This window comes from Arachis hypogaea, chromosome 13, assembly GCF_003086295.3.
Source record: "Arachis hypogaea cultivar Tifrunner chromosome 13, arahy.Tifrunner.gnm2.J5K5, whole genome shotgun sequence".
In the NCBI taxonomy this organism is placed as follows: Eukaryota; Viridiplantae; Streptophyta; class Magnoliopsida; order Fabales; family Fabaceae; genus Arachis; species Arachis hypogaea.
This window is the reverse complement of record NC_092048.1, coordinates 127197217-127213136: the sequence shown is the minus strand read 5'-3', so window position 1 is coordinate 127213136 and position 15920 is coordinate 127197217. Positions and strand designations below refer to the sequence as shown.

The 15920-nt window shown below is 33.3% G+C and overlaps 2 protein-coding genes across 3 annotated transcripts; both read left to right on the top strand.

Annotated features, from left to right (window-relative positions):
• Positions 1-3153: 3153 nt before the first annotated feature.
• On the top strand, positions 3154-7678 carry LOC112733274 (uncharacterized). Of its 2 annotated transcripts, XM_025782177.3 has the most exons (6): positions 3154-3488; positions 3561-3592; positions 3844-5230; positions 6096-6293; positions 6693-6844; positions 6956-7678. In XM_025782177.3, the coding sequence occupies exons 3-6, from the start codon at positions 3886-3888 to the stop codon at positions 7424-7426; spliced, it is 2166 nt and encodes a 721-aa protein (XP_025637962.1). In that variant the 5' UTR covers positions 3154-3488; positions 3561-3592; positions 3844-3885; the 3' UTR covers positions 7427-7678. The 2 variants fall into 2 exon arrangements, with proteins under 2 accessions (XP_025637962.1, XP_025637964.1); XM_025782179.3 differs by lacking the exon at positions 3561-3592 and having other exon boundaries at positions 3158-3488; positions 3857-5230.
• A 1650-nt stretch (positions 7679-9328) lies between these two features.
• On the top strand, positions 9329-14098 carry LOC112733273 (uncharacterized). Its single transcript, XM_025782176.3, has 8 exons — positions 9329-9698; positions 10021-10115; positions 10921-11168; positions 11383-11538; positions 11658-11814; positions 11889-12031; positions 12147-12182; positions 12870-14098. The coding sequence occupies exons 2-8, from the start codon at positions 10040-10042 to the stop codon at positions 13581-13583; spliced, it is 1530 nt and encodes a 509-aa protein (XP_025637961.1). The 5' UTR covers positions 9329-9698; positions 10021-10039; the 3' UTR covers positions 13584-14098.
• The last annotated feature ends 1822 nt before the right edge of the window (positions 14099-15920 follow it).

Here is a 15920-nt window from a genome sequence, read left to right as displayed (position 1 = left end):
AATTCTAATAAATAAAAAATCATTTTTAAATTAGGATTCTTCCACGAAACACAATATAATATTGGAAGGGCTCTTGGATGATCATCCTTCTCGATACAAAGTTAGTCATTCTCTTTCTTTTGTGTGTTAAAATACACAACCAATCAGGAGATTATATAGTGGAGAAATATGTTTTAGAAGATGCACTTTCAAAAGCATAAAAATTTTATTGAAATAAAAAATTCGAATTCTAATTTATAAAAAGAAAAATTAAAATTATATTATTTTAAACAATTATATTAAGTATATACTAAAATCATTTATTAATATAAAATATATATTAAAATATAAAATATAGATATCATATAATTATAAAAGAAAAAAAATGAATTGTGATTAATAAAATTTTTTGTTTATCTTTTTAATTTGTATATATTTAATAAAATTTATAGTTAAATAAAATATAATTAATTTTAAAATGGGTGACTTTAAAATTAAAATAAGTTGAATATAAGTAAAATAAAATATTGTTATATATATATATATATATATATATATATATATATTATAATTTGTAGCATCTTAGTCTAGTGGTAAATTATCTTTCTTGTAACCCTTAGGGTAAGGGTTCGAACCACTTAGGAAGCATTTTGGAAAATTTAAAAGCATATGGAGCATGGTAGACTTGCAGAAAGCTAGACTGTTGTAGATTCACCTTCAATTCATTGTATCATCACTTGTCCTCTTTTGATAGGCTAGTCAACTCTTGGCCATTCTTAGCCACTACTTTCTAAGCCACCATAGAACTTCCCTTTATATAATTCGAACCCCATAGAACTTCCCTTTATATAATTCGAACCAGCTTGGTTCGAATTACACACACAATAATTTATGGTATAATTCGAATTATGCTGTTAAAAAATTAATAATTTATTAAAAAAATTAATAATTTAAAAATTAAAAAATATATATTTTTATTTCATACGTTAAAAAAAACTAACAAAATATTTAATTACGATACTTCTTTAAAATATTAATGAGCTATCAATTCGAATTCCATACAATACTTTTCTGTCCATTTTTAATAGTTCATGAATATTTTTTAATAAATTTTTTAAATTATACTACAAAAAATATTTTATCCTATGCAAAACAATTTTAAAAAAATGGCTTAAAAAATGTTAGGAGTACTATAAAAATTTGTAATGTTATAATAACTTAGGTAAATACATGCATGTACTCAAATTTTAAATAAAATACTCTACATAGTCAATAATAATTTAGAAATAAAAGAAAATATTTTATTTCATACAAAATAATTAAAAAATATATTTTATTCTATAAAAAATAATTTTAAAAAATAGCTTAAAAGATGTTATGAGTACTATAAAAGTTTGTAATATTCTAGTGATTTAGATAAATACATGATAAAAATATTTTTTCTTTAATTTCTAAATTATTAGTGACTATGTGGAGTATTTCTTTAATATTTTTATAGTACTTCTAACATCTTTTAAGCTATTTTTTAAATTATTTTGCATAGAATAAAATATTTTTTTATGGTATAATTTAAATAAATTTATTAAAAAATATTCATGATAATTTTTTAATAAAATTATTTAAATTATATGGTGAGATATTACATGATTCGAATTACGCGTAGCGAAGTTCGAATTACTCTGATTCAAATTATATGGTAAGCAATTCGAATTCTATACAATACTCTTCTGCCCATTCTTGATAGCTCATGAATATTTTTTAATAAATTTATTTAAATTATACCACAAAAAATATTTTATTCTATGCAAAATAATTTAAAAAAATGGCTTAAAAGATGTTAGAAGTACTATAAAAATTTGTAATGTCCTGATGACTTAGGACATTAAAGAAATACTCCACATAGTCACTAATAATTTAGAAATTAAAGAAAAAATATTTTTATCATGTATTTACCTAAATCACTAGAATATTACAAACTTTTATAGTACTCATAACATCTTTTAAGCTATTTTTAAAATTATTTTTTATAGAATAAAATATATTTTTTAATTATTTTGTATGAAATAAAATATTTTCTTTTATTTCTAAATTATTATTGACTATGTAGAGTATTTTATTTAAAATTTGAGTACATGCATGTATTTACCTAAGTTATTATAACATTACAAATTTTTATAGTACTCCTAACATTTGTTAAGCCATTTTTTAAAAATTGTTTTGCATAGGATAAAATATTTTTTGTAGTATAATTTAAAAAATTTATTAAAAAATATTCATGAACTATTAAAAATGGACAGAAAAGTATTGTATGGAATTCGAATTGATAGCTCATTAATATTTTAAAGAAGTATCGTAATTAAATATTTTGTTAGTTTTTTTTAACGTATGAAATAAAAATATATATTTTTTAATTTTTAAATTATTAATTTTTTTAATAAATTTTTTTAATAAATTATTAATTTTTTAACAGCATAATTCAAATTATACCATAAATTATTGTGTGTAATTCGAATCAAGCTGGTTCGAATTAGTGTGTGTGTGTTTGTGTGTAATTCGAACCAAGCTGGTTCGAATTATGTGTGTGCTTGTGTTTGCGTGTAATTCGAACCAAGCTGGTTCGAATTATTAATGATTCGAATTCGAACCACATTGGTTCGAATTATATAAATATATGGTTTGGCTCATTGCTGAAACGAATTTCACTTTGGCTTATTTAGGTAATTTGTAACTTCTCTTGGCTTATTCTAGTTTTTTGCCCTATTTTTTACATGCATCCTATTTTTCGCTGCAATAATTCAGCTAGTGGGTCTAACTATAATAATTTGCAGATTTTGCTCATCAAAGTGGGTCTCATCACTACAGGCAAATTCCAATTTTATTTTAACACTTCAAATATATACATGTAAAAATTTTTGGCCATCTACACAGTAACATTGGCCAATGGATAAATCAGCTATATATGGATAGTTACTTTTCTATGGAGATTGAATCATTAGAAATGAAAGATGAGAGATGGGAAGTTATTTTTGCCAATCCACTTATCCACATTAGTAACGGCAAGAAGCCAACAAATGCACTCGCAGCCCCGTGTCACAGAGGGCAGTATCGGTATTACGGGAGATTTTCGTCCTCATGTCTGGATAAAACAAAGGGGTGGAACAAAAACCGCAAAAAACCGTGACTTATTACAAGTACAAGTACAACGCCCAACACAAGAGCCCTAGAACACAATTACACAAGCAACGAACAGCAACCAGAAAGAAAAAAGAAGGAAAAAAAAAATCAATCTCGCGCTTTTTTCAATTCCGTTATTTTATGATTGTCTCCCTCACCTGGACAAAACATTCTTTGGGATTGAATTTCAGTTTTATCCATTACTTTGTTGGTGTTGCTTTTTTTTTTTTTGTGTTTCAGGGAATGGGAAAAAATTAACGAGCTGGGAGCGAAGGGGCGAAGAGTATAGTGAGAGTGTAGATTGCGAAATCCACTCGTTCATTTTTGTTTTGGGGGTAGCTTCTCTTTCTCTCTTTCATTTCAACGTTGCTGCTTCTCTAATTCTCCCTCTTCTCTTCTGCAATTAGGGTTTCGCGCATTAAGCAGGACAAACTTTCATGTGAGTACTTTTTCATGTTCGAATCTATTTTTATAATTATTATTTGCTTACAAAATGTGTGCAACATATTTCAATTTTAATCTTATTTTGAAGTGCCCCAGAAGGCCCCTATAATGATCATCATCGCCACCACCACCACCACTATCATATTCAATTCAATTTGTAATGAGATGAAAATAAATGGAATTGGTAATATAATCTTTTGATTGACGTTTTATTTGTTTCCTTTGTTGATTGTTTGTGGAATATAGTTTGCCACTCCAGGTTAGGGAAGCTTAGTTGATTTGGTTATAATGTCATCGAAATATCCAATTCTTGCCAATCGACCAATTGACAAGTGGAAGGTTACGGAGCTGAAAGAGGAGTTGAAGAGAAGGAAACTACCGACCAAAGGTTTGAAGGATGATTTGATCAAACGTTTGGATGAAGCCCTTCGCGTTGAAAGGGAGACTGCCGAGGCTTCAGAGAAGGATGAGGCAAATGGTTTCAACAGTGATCTTTCTGTGCTAAAAGATTCGCAGACGGAGCCTGTAGTTGCTGAAGTTGTTGATACGATTATAAATGATGAAACAGTTGAAATGGCTGAAGAGGGCACTTCCAGTTTAACTAAACCAGTTGAAACCGTTGGTGCTGAAAATATTTCAGAGGTTGTGGATAATGATGCCAACAAGAGTGACAAGCTGGACAATGTTGCTGTCCCATTTGACATTAATAGTACTGCACCTGCTGTGAATGAAGAAGTTGAACACATGGATTCATCTGTCGATATAAATTCTACAAATGTGGAGTCCTCAGAAATTGTTCATGCACCTACCATGGAGATACCCACCACTACGGTCACTGAGAGTGTTTCAACAGAAGTAGTAGTCAGCAGTCGCGATTCATATAGTGCAGAACAACAGAAGGACTATGGTGACTCGGTAACCAACCAGGAGAATAATGAGTCAAAAGAACATCTGGATAATAAGGACTCAAACTCGCAGCTGGATAATCAGGACTCGAAGCCCCAGCTGGAGTGTGACCTAAAACCTCCCGGCGAGGATCTCATGGCCAACTATTCAGTTCCAGAAAATCAGGTATCTGAGGTCAGCTCTAGTTTAGGGTCTCAAGTAAAATCTGATTCTATTTCTACTAATTCCGTGTCAATTAATCAAAAGAATGAACTAAAGGATAATATAATTGCTGAAAATGTTAAATTAGAACAAGAGATTGTTAGGCCAGATATGGTGGAAGAACCATCATCCAGATATGATGTTGCTGTTTATGACGAAATACAACCAATGGATGTTGGAGAGCTACATGAGAAAAAGGCATCTGATGAGGATAATAACAAAAGTCCAGAGTTGAACAAGATCAATAGCAATAATGAAGATGTTGGGTATCCAGAGAAATTAAACTTCGATAGAAGCTCTGGTGATGACTCCATGGAGGAGGATTTGCCAGAGATTAAACAAGTTGATTCTAAGTCTGATGATGATGAACTAAAAGACAAGGGAGAGCATTTTGAAGTTCCTAATGTGAAGGTGGAAGGTAGTACTTTAGTTGAGGGAGATGGTCCATCTTTAGAAAAAGGTGATGATACCAGCCAAGACAATCATACTCCTCCAGTTTCTCTTGTCGAGAAACGAAAATTTCATGGTAATTTTTCTTTTTTGTTTTTAATCCCCATGATGATCTGTTGAACTTTGACCAAGTGTTTTAGATTCTTTGTATTACATCGTTGAGTGTTCTGAATGTTTTCTGCATTTTCTAACCATGGAGAAGCTCGATATTATTTAGTGGTGGTTCAGTTTCATGTGAGAATGGAGATTATCCATGGACTCTCTACTATACTTAACAAAGCCTTTTCCCACTAAGTGGGGTCGGCTACATCGATCAAAGACGTCATTATGTCATGTCCCATGGATTGGGATGCGACAGAATTTTACGTTGGCTGTCACAAGCTTAACACAACCCTTCATGGAGTGAGGAGTCTCTACTATACTGTGTAGAATTACTTATTTGGAAATTGTTTATTAAAAACCAATGCTATAAAAAATATTTAAAACTATGTTGTGAATAACTATTTATATGAAAAGTATTTCACAAAATCCACTTTTGGATCATCACCATTAACAGTTAAGTTAATCAAAGATTGTTTGGAATTTTCAACATAAACTGCACAAATGGGGCACCTGCCAATCTGCCATGCTAATATAACAGAAATATAAAAATCAATTTTCTCAGTCATAGCAGTCTTAGTTTTCCGTTTGAAATTTGAGAACTGAATATAACTTCAACCTGTGTTCCTTTGTGAATAACATTCTTCTATTTTTTTTCCCTAGCTTTTGGAAAAAATACAAAATTTCTTTGGAAAAGTGGTGGAGGAATCCTGTCTTTTGATAGAGATAATTGAATGTGAGATCCATGTTCAATCTATGCTGCACTCTGTGCATGTTGCTGTTATCAGTTTATGGTAGCATTTTTATATATTCTCAGTTCTAATATGGAAATTGCATCACAGAACAATCATCAGATGAGATTAATGAGCGTGCCAAGCGGCAACGAAGTTGGAACTCTGAAACAGTTAAAAGCTCAGATCCACAAAGTCTTGCGCTCAGCAGGCCTGTTACTGCACCAAAGGATGAGCCAGCTACTTTGAAGCACATCCTCTCCAGATCTGATTCCTCAGGGAAGGATGATTCACTCAAGGAGCGTATTGGTAAGTTGATATTCATTGTAATTGGATTATTAACTGAGAAGAGCTGGTGCTTTTACTTTTGGTGCTGAGTTAATTAATATCAATTTTAAACCCTTCTTGTAATCCAAATAAGTGAAATGAAAAAGGAATCAATACACTCAAAGTTTAGTTATGCACAGTTATCAAACCACAGCTCAGGCCTATGGGATACGCATTAACATAAATTTCAGTTCTTGAGTTTTCATTTTAGCATAAATGACCTTACTGATTTATGTTTATGGTTCCAAACATTAACTAGTATTATTTGTTTCTGTTTTTGTGTCCCTCTGTATCTTTTGGATTTAGCTTTGTTGTCATACCATTAGATATAGTGTTCCGGCTCTTTCCTAGCCTAAGTTGTGTTGCTTTGATCTATGGCAGTTCCACCATCACAAAGGGCACCAACTAATTCCCTCAGGATTGATCAATTCCTACGCCCTTTTACTCTAAAAGCGGTGCAAGAACTTCTTGGTAAAACTGGGAATGTTGTCAGTTTCTGGATGGACCAAATAAAGACCCATTGCTATGTCACTGTAAGATTTTATTCATAATCATACTCATCTTCCTGACATGGAGGTTCCCTTGCGATGTTATGGTTATTAGTCATCATATAAATGTAATCAATATTTTGTGTTGTGATGTAGTACTCATCTGTTGAAGAAGCCACTGAGACACGCAATGCTGTGTATAATCTGCAATGGCCTCCAAATGGTGGACGCCTTTTGGTTGCGGAGTATGTCGATCCGCAAGAAGTGAAAATGAAGTTAGAACCTCCTCCTGTTCCGGTTGCCTCTGTCAATGATGGTTCAGCAGTTCCTCCCGTAACACCGACACCCATTTCCTTACAGCCAGAGCCTGCCGTTCGTCGCTGCAGAGAGCAGCCACCTGCTCCAACCTTCCCTCCTCCACCAACACCACAGTCAAAAACCCCTCCAGCAGCAAGAGAACAGCTACCACCCCCACCACCCCTTCCAGAGGATGTTGACCAACCTATGGTCACACTGGATGATCTGTTTCGCAAAACCAGAGCAACTCCTCGAATTTACTATCTACCTTTATCTGAAGAGAAAGTTGCAGCAAAACTTGCGGCACGGGGCAGAAGCATCAAGAAGTAGGGATTTAGTGCAATGATTCTTCGCTGTCAGCTTTTATGATTTTTTTTTATTTCTTACCATTTTTTTAGTTAACATGTGTTTCGTAAATGCTCATCTTGGAACTGTAGGTATGTTGTTGTTGTTATACCAATGGTAAGTATATGGTAATTTATATTTGAATGGGTTGAAACTCGAAACCTAAATTTGTCCAAATGTCACACTAATGAACTTTGTAAGGTATCCTTGGCCAAATCGAATGAACTTCCATAAGAATTTGCTTTGCTTTTTCCTTGGAATTGAATTTTGAATAATTACCTGAATGCATTAATTGTGTGCTTGGACTTGGGAAAGATTATTTACGTCAGGAAATTTGGAACAGGCGAATCTGATAAACATAGAATTATGTAGCCTTAGCCCTTATCATACATACAGCAAGAGGTCACTCACAAAATTACTAGTACTTTGTAGTGTTATATTTGGTAGCGACGAATAAGATACTTTTGTAAAGCTATATTCATGAAATTTTGCCTTTTTTCCTCATATCTTCTTTTGATGTGTAAATATTTTCAAAATGTTCTACTTTGATCGTTGTAAAATTTTTAGTTTAGAATAGGTTTAAACATTTGAAAATATTTGGCTTAGTCCCCAAAGGACTTTGTTAAAAAAGATATTGTCGTTAATATAAAACCAAAAAAATGAAAAAAAAGAATTAAGAGAAAACAAAGAGAAATGATTAAGAGCGTGTTTGGTAAATGGCCAAATGCGTTGGAAGCATATTCAATTTTTTTGAACGTCACTATTTTTGTTTGGCCACCTTTTTTTTTTTTTTTTCTAAACCCGAACATGATTTTAGGTTTAAACTCGTATCGTTTAGCTTTTGCGTTGAATTGATAGATTGGAAAATTTATTTTTTTTACTAATTTTGTTATTCAATTTCATTTATAATAAGAAATACCAAAAAATAATTATCAGAATTCTTGAATTTTTTTATGGCTATGCTTTACAAATAAGTAAGTTTTAATATTATTATTAGTACTCTTTATTAAGTTTTGTTTTTTATCAATTATTTATTTATTTTTTTAATAATATGGATATTTTTGTTTAGAACTTTTTTGATGTTGACTGATGTATATTATTATATTTTTTTAATAGAATTTTTAGTACTTATTGTTTATATAAATTTTTTAATCATTTTTATTAATACATATTTTTTGTTTGACTTTGTAGTTTTTTACTATGTGTTTTAAAATTAGTATATATTTTCTTTATTATTGTTAATTTCTATGATATGAATTCCATTAGAAAAATATAATTAAATACAAAAAAAATACTAAAGAGGAGTACTAAAAAATTATAACCAAGAGTACTAAATTTTAACACATAAATTTAAATTATTTTAAAAAAAATTATAGTCAAAAAGCATTAAAATAATATAGCTTTGAATAATATAAATTTATATCTTTTTTAATAATTTTTGTATAAACGTAATTTTAAATAATATTTATTTATTATAATTTATTTTGATAAAAAATCACAAATATAAATCACATTAATACCAATTCATTTTTTTATTAAAATTAAATTTATAAAATTAATTTTATATAAGAAATAATTGTTTTTTTAATTCCTGCTAATTAAATTGTTTAATTTTACACGCAATAGTATTTATGTTTGATTGTCTCGTAGAAGAAAAATCCATATTAAGAAAACGAATAGGTTGACCTGGTAATAAACAAAGAAATTAGTCAGATTAATAATTAATGATCAAAGAGAATTTGACTGTATTTGTATCCATTCATCGTTGTTTATTGAAAAAGAAAAAGCTTATTATAAAACTTATGATAATTGTCTTTTTTTTTATTTATATTTTTAAATTAATGAATTTAATAAAAAATACATATATTTTTCTTTTATCTTTCCATCGGATTGAAGAAGAAACGTTCCTGATTTCTGGTGATAGAGGAAAATGGTTGATTTTGTAGGAAGAGTCGGTGATTTTAGATGAGTGCGTATCTAAGTACTCTGAACTAAGGTGCGCCGTTTTAAGACAAACTTGTTCCACAGTTTGCGCCAAATGGACAAAACATAAATCCTAAAAACGTAAACATTTTTCTTCTTTTTAAATAAATAAAACACACTCTTCTCTTCTCTTCTCTTCTATTCTTTTAAGGCACATTCCTTCCTTCCCTGCCTCCCTCCCTGCTTCCTTCATTCACTCTCAAGAGTCAAGCCTTCACCTTTTACGCCGCGTTACAACCTCTTCGGATTCATTTTGCATTGCTGCTCTTGCTTGGTATCTCAGCTCAATTCCTCTTTCTTCCCCTTATTCTGCATTTACTCAATTCTTCATATGAACCGTTTCATTTGGATTTAATTCTCCACTCTTGCTTTAGCTCAATTTGAATCTCTTTTCTTATTGCTTCCGTTTTTTTCAAACTTGCTTCTGCTTTTGTTTCTTCCACTTTTCAGTTTCCCCCCATTTTGGGTTTTTCAATTTTAATTCTGTTTTAGGGTTTTAGTGTTTTTAAATTTTTAAATTTTCGCCTTTATATTCGTTAAATTGGTTTTTGTTTCTAGGGTTTCGTTTAATGTCATTTTTCTTTTTTGTACCGCAGGTTGGTTAGCAGGGGAGCTATGAATAGCGTCTTCAGCGAGCAGATACTCGCTGACAAGCTGTCCAAGCTTAACAGCACCCAGCAATGTATTGAAAGTATCCTTTTTTTTCTTCTTTCATTGTGCTTGGTTGATGTTTCTTGATTGAATTCGCTTTTCAACCATATGAATTCTGAATTACTTTGCCAAGTCAGATTTGAATTTTGCGGTTTACGGAGAATATCATGACTGTATGACTCTTTCTGGATGAGTTCTTGTGTGGGGAAACTGCAAGTAGAAAGCTATGGAAAGTATTATTTAAAATGTAGATTTGTTTCAATGTTTCGTGTTATCTATATGTAACTAGAAGTTAATGAACGTTCCAATTTTAATTTTGCAATCACTGTATCGATGGATATTCACTTCTTTTTATATATTTATGAAGCTCTCAGTTTTGCATCAGCTTTGTTAAGTTGAATTAAGTCCATTCTGGTTTTGGGGCATTGAAAAATTTGATCTTGAATTTTCTGACGGCATCTATATTCTTCTTGCCCATATATATTTAATCATGTTCCTTTTTTGGCTTGTGTATTTTCTATTTAGGACCTGCACTCTAGTGACACAGTTGTTTCCTGAAAAGGGTAAAGCGCTGCAGCATCCCTAGTTTATGGAAGATTTATCTTTGTTCCTATATACCTATATAATAATTGTTGCCATACTTATTTCAGTTTTAAGATCAACATCAACATGTAAGTGCTTGGTGGTGTAACTTGGAGTGAGTGTTTGAATTAGTGTTTTTCATGGCTTTTCTTTTTGTCTTGCGAAGGTCAATTTAACCGCATATTTAGATTCAGTTAGTTCTATGAAGTACATGTTTTGGTTATAGGTTCAAGATAATTTGTTATCATTAACTCCATCTATAGCTTTATCACATTGGTGTATATTTCACCGGAGCAAAGCAGAACTGGTTGTAGAAACATGGAATAAACAATTCTTCAATTCAGAGACAGCTCAGAGGGTTCCTCTTCTGTATCTTGCAAATGACATCCTGCAGAACAGCAAACGCAAAGGAAATGAATTTGTAACTGAGTTTTGGAAGGTTATTCCTGCAGCACTTAAAGATGTTCTTGAGAAAGGTGATGATCAAGCAAAGCAGGTGGCATCTAGGGTGGTAAGTCCCTATTCCTGCATTGGAAGTTTGTACTTGTGAATACAACCTTTCCCAATCAAAATGGATGAAAAAGTACGGGGTGATATGGTCATGAAGTGTTTTACTCCATATTCTTCATGCATGAGTTTTGAACTTCGCATAGAATATTCACAAATGGTTTACATACTGAGATATTGATTTCATTGTATTTTACTTGGTGCTTGCCTAACTTTAGCTTGACATATGGGAGCAAAGGAGAGTGTTCAGATCTCAGGCACACAACCTTAAAGCTGTAGTACTTGGAGAAGATGCACCTCCACCATTGGAAATCAACAAAAAGCGATCCCGTAATGTGAAAATTGTGAAAAGGGATTCTCGCTCCATTAGAACGGTGAGGCTGAGTACCTTTGTGGCTCCCCTTCCCCAAATTTATACTATAGCATTTTATGCTTTCTACATTGTTGCTTCCTTCAAACTAAGTTGCAACTGACGTAATTTTATGGAATTCAGAAATTGTCCATTGGAGGTACAGCAGAAAAAATAGTCTCAGCATTTGATATGGTGCTCAATGAACCACCTGATGAAGACGCAGAGATGAGTAAATGCAAGTCTGCTGTTCATCGTGTGAGAAAGATGGAAAAAGATGTTGACACTGCATGTGCTGTTGGTAAGCTATCTACAGAACAGACGTAACAACTGAGTTTTGAAATCCAGGGTTCTTATGTTGTTTTCTCTTTTCAGCAAAGGATCCCAAGCGAGAAACTTTGTCTAAGGAACTAGAGCAGCAAGAAAATATTTTGAAACAGTGTGTTGAAAGTCTTAAATTAATTGAAGCAAGTAGAGCAGCACTTGTATCTCAGTTGAAAGAAGCTTTGCATGAGCAGGCAAGTTATCACTTCATATTCTCAATAGTTTGTGCTCAAATTCTGCTGTTACTAGGTTTCACATTGATATTTTCAGTTCCTGATACATCTTGCAATCCTCTGTATACATTTTCAGGAATCTGAACTGGAGAATGTTCGAACTCAAATTCAGGTATATATCATGATTGTTTAACTCAGAAAACTGTCCTATTTGGACTAGCTTTGTATTGGTAGTAAGTGTTATTTATTTGTCATCTATCTAGGTTTGTTACCGTTTAGTTACTTCTGTGTTTCTACCACATAATCTTAAGATTTTATGGGGCATCATGTTGAATTCAATAATGTAATCATAATTAGTGTAAGCTTCAAAAGATTTAGTAGAATAAAATGCAATGAATGGATGAACTTCCATTAAGTTAATGTAACTCCCGTAAGTCATAACAAATGCATTTTCTTAGGCAGTATTTGGTATCCCTTAAAAAGTTCAGATGGAAAAGGCAACACTAAATTTTCTTGGACCTAAACCAATTATATTGAATTTCAAAATATATGTTTCTTGAGCAAATTTAAACTGGTTAGCAGAGGCATTTGCCTGATTAAAAAGTTCAGCATACGGGAGTTCAGTAGTTAACAAAACTAGTGTGCTTGCATAATTTTAGTAAATCTCAAGTGTTTCCAGCTTATTTAAAAAGTAAAAGTTTGGTGGTATCATTAAAGAAAAATGTGCAAGTGTTGAGCATTGAATTCCATTCTAATTTCAGTATGCTTTCGATTCGAAACTTGAAGATGTTTTTGCTGCTAATGATGATACTTGCAAATTTGAACTTTATGCTCGTATGTCTCATTAAATGACTTTTAGGTAGCACAAGCACAGGTAGAAGAGGCTAGCTCCATGCGAAAGCGACTTGACAATGAAGATATTTTATATAAAGCATCAACTGCAATGACTTCAGTTACCAATGCAAATGTAAAATTAGAAGCAGCAACTAAGAGGTCAGCTGCTGCGATTGCTGCTGAGGTTGCCGATAAGCTAGCAGCTTCTTCATCCTCTCAATTGATCATGAGTTCTGTACTCTCATCATTTGCAGCAGAAGAGGCCAAAAATGCTGGTCTAGCTTCCGAGTCCACTCCACCTGAGAAATCAATACCTACATCAGATCGAAATGTATTTATGACCTCACAACAGTTACTCGCCACTCAAACTCAGTCATATCCTTCAGTTGTGGTACCACAACCCACCACCCTAAATCCAGCTACCGCATCACAAGGTCAATATCAGATGATACAAAATCCCCCCTCCCAGCAATATTTGCAGTCAACAGTAGGCATTGTCGCTCCTCCTTATGCCTATGGTAGCGTCCCACCATTGCCACCAGGACCACCCCCACCCCATATGATGGGGTCAATGGTTCCTATGTCGCATCAGACACTGCAAATAAGTCAGCAACCCCCAGCACCTATAACTCAGCATCTTCCCGTACATATGCCTCAGCAAGCCCCAGCACCACATGGTTTCCAACCACTTCAACCACCTGGAATGGTGTACTATGGTAATCATCAACATTCTATGTGAGAATAGCAATAGTAAAACTGTAATCAAAATTGATCTCTGAAATAAATTTGGATTCTTAATTTATTGATGGCTGGTGTTGAGCTGGCAAATAGTTGGGGGGAAATCTATGAAATGGCATTATGGCACCCTGGTCCCCGGGATTAGAAGGGAGTGTATCTAACTGCAACATTCTAAATTTGCTAAACAACTTCATCCAAGACTGATAGGAGACGCCCCATCATGAACAAAAAATATTTAAGAGATCTCAATACAAATTTTGATGATGATGTACTTTACTGTATATACTGATGAGGAGACCAATCAATCATGCCGCGGCCTTTGATTCAGCCATAGTAATCCCTTGATAAAATAATCCCCAGGTATAGATTTTTATTTGATTTGATCCCGTTCTCCTGTGTATTTGTTTAGCTATGTTATCAAGTTTTTCAATTTTGAAATGATGTATTTGACAAACATGAGCCAACTTTTTGCTATTCTACCACAAGAGATTAGAATTAGAATTAAAATTTATTAAATTCTGATGTTATTTTCTTATATATCTTTGGTAAGTAATGTGCACTTATTTAATTAATTAATTCTTTTTCTCTCTTGGGTTTCAACATACTTGAGTTTGCATAATCTTTATTTCGCTTGCTTTAAATATCCTAATAATCCTAATCTTTAGGGTTTAGGGTTTGCTATATATATATATAGATCGGGTAATACTAAATCGAAAGATTCTGCGGTGATAAAATTGTATGTGATTTTTGTTATTGACAAAATGATTCTCGAACGATTTTAAAATTTGATAAAAGTGACTAACCGTCAATTGAATTACCTGTAGTTAAAGTTTAAGGGGGACGTGTCAGTTTAACAATTATTTACAAAAATGATCCACTTTTAATTTTTATAATTTTAAAAATACCCCAATTTCAATTTTCCTTCTTCTCTTTTGTCACTCATCCCGATTTCCTTCGGCGGTACAAGGTGCCCCAGATGCAGACTCAGACTTGCTTCTTGGTTGCACTTCACTCCGTTCTTGCCTTCTATCACCGCTTTCTCCGAATTACCCTCGCACTCATGGATTTTCCTTTTACAATCCGTTTCATTGCTCAGGCTAGCGAGTTCAGTTGCGATTTCATCCTCCTCGGTTACGTTTCTATAATCTTCAACATCCTTGGTCTCGTCTTGATCCTCTTCACCTTCAAGATCTACCGCATCTCATCCTCATTTGAAGGCTCTCAAGCATTTCCCTCCATACTATCTCTGGTTACACAGAAAGTTTTGATTTTGATTCTTTAGACTTTGAAACTGATTATTGTTATTACTGCTGCTGCGGATTCCTATCGAAATTCTAAGTGGAACCTTCTGCGTGGCTAAGGATGGCAGATTTGAGGGCGAGGTTAGGGATCACGGTGGAGAAATTAGCGGTGGTCCCATTAGAGAGTCGAAGGGTAAAGTTGAGATCTTTGCATATGATTGTATGGACGCTCGTTTAAAGGATTTGTTAAGGTATTGGTGTTGGTGTTGTTAAGGTGAGGAATTTGAAAAGAACATGGACTCCATATTTCTATGGTTCTTAAATTTGTTAGAATTAAGGAGAGAAGATTAAGGAAATAATAAAACACAATAGGGGTAGTTTGATTTTTGAGGAAGGGATTGATTGAGTTTGGGTGAACGAACGAGGATGGAAGTGGGTTTTAGCCTTTCAAGGTTGGAAGTTGCAAAAAGTTTGAGGTGGTGGGGGTGATCAAGGTTTGACTGACACGTCACTCCTAAACGTTAACTCCAGGTAACTCAATTGATGGTTGGTTACTTTTGTCAAATTTTAAAATCTTTCAAGGATCATTTTGTCAATAACAAAAATCAAGTATTATTTTGTTAGCGTCAGAATTTTTTGGGTACCAATTTGGTATATATATATATATATAAACTCCGATAAGTAACCAACTAGCCAGCCAACTACACAATGGGTTGCAACAAAAGGCCCAATAACATAAAAAAATATCCCACAACCTTACCATTCCTCTCCCACTACCACTCACGTTGTTCACCCTCTCCTTCCTCTTCCGCTCTAATCTCGTTATTGCACTGCCTTCTAACCAGTGTCGATCACTCTCCGTTGCAGCAAGGAGCTGCGTCTCCTCCCGTTGAAGACGATGTCAACAACAAGTCTCCAGAGCCCGTCATTGTAGACACTCTTCCTCTTCCTTCCCACTCCCATAGCAGTGTCGTACACCGTTGTCTTCACTTGGCTCAGCCGCTGCGCCACCCCACCACCGTGTCGTTATGCCGCACACCTCGAGACTGCTGGTGAGTACTACCTCGCGTGAAGCAACAGTGTCTCCTCCGCCTCGA

Bases quoted from the DNA above. Each gene is read 5' to 3' on its own strand.
- LOC112733273 (XM_025782176.3), top strand. From the start codon at position 10,040: ATGAATAGCGTCTTCAGCGAGCAGATACTCGCTGACAAGCTGTCCAAG. The intron at 11,815-11,888 runs GTAAGCTATCTA...TTCTCTTTTCAG, and splicing joins TGACACTGCATGTGCTGTTG to CAAAGGATCCCAAGCGAGAA. The intron at 12,183-12,869 runs GTATATATCATG...AATGACTTTTAG, and splicing joins ATGTTCGAACTCAAATTCAG to GTAGCACAAGCACAGGTAGA.
- LOC112733274 (XM_025782177.3), top strand. From the start codon at position 3,886: ATGTCATCGAAATATCCAATTCTTGCCAATCGACCAATTGACAAGTGG. The intron at 5,231-6,095 runs GTAATTTTTCTT...ATTGCATCACAG, and splicing joins CGAGAAACGAAAATTTCATG to AACAATCATCAGATGAGATT. The intron at 6,845-6,955 runs GTAAGATTTTAT...GTTGTGATGTAG, and splicing joins AGACCCATTGCTATGTCACT to TACTCATCTGTTGAAGAAGC.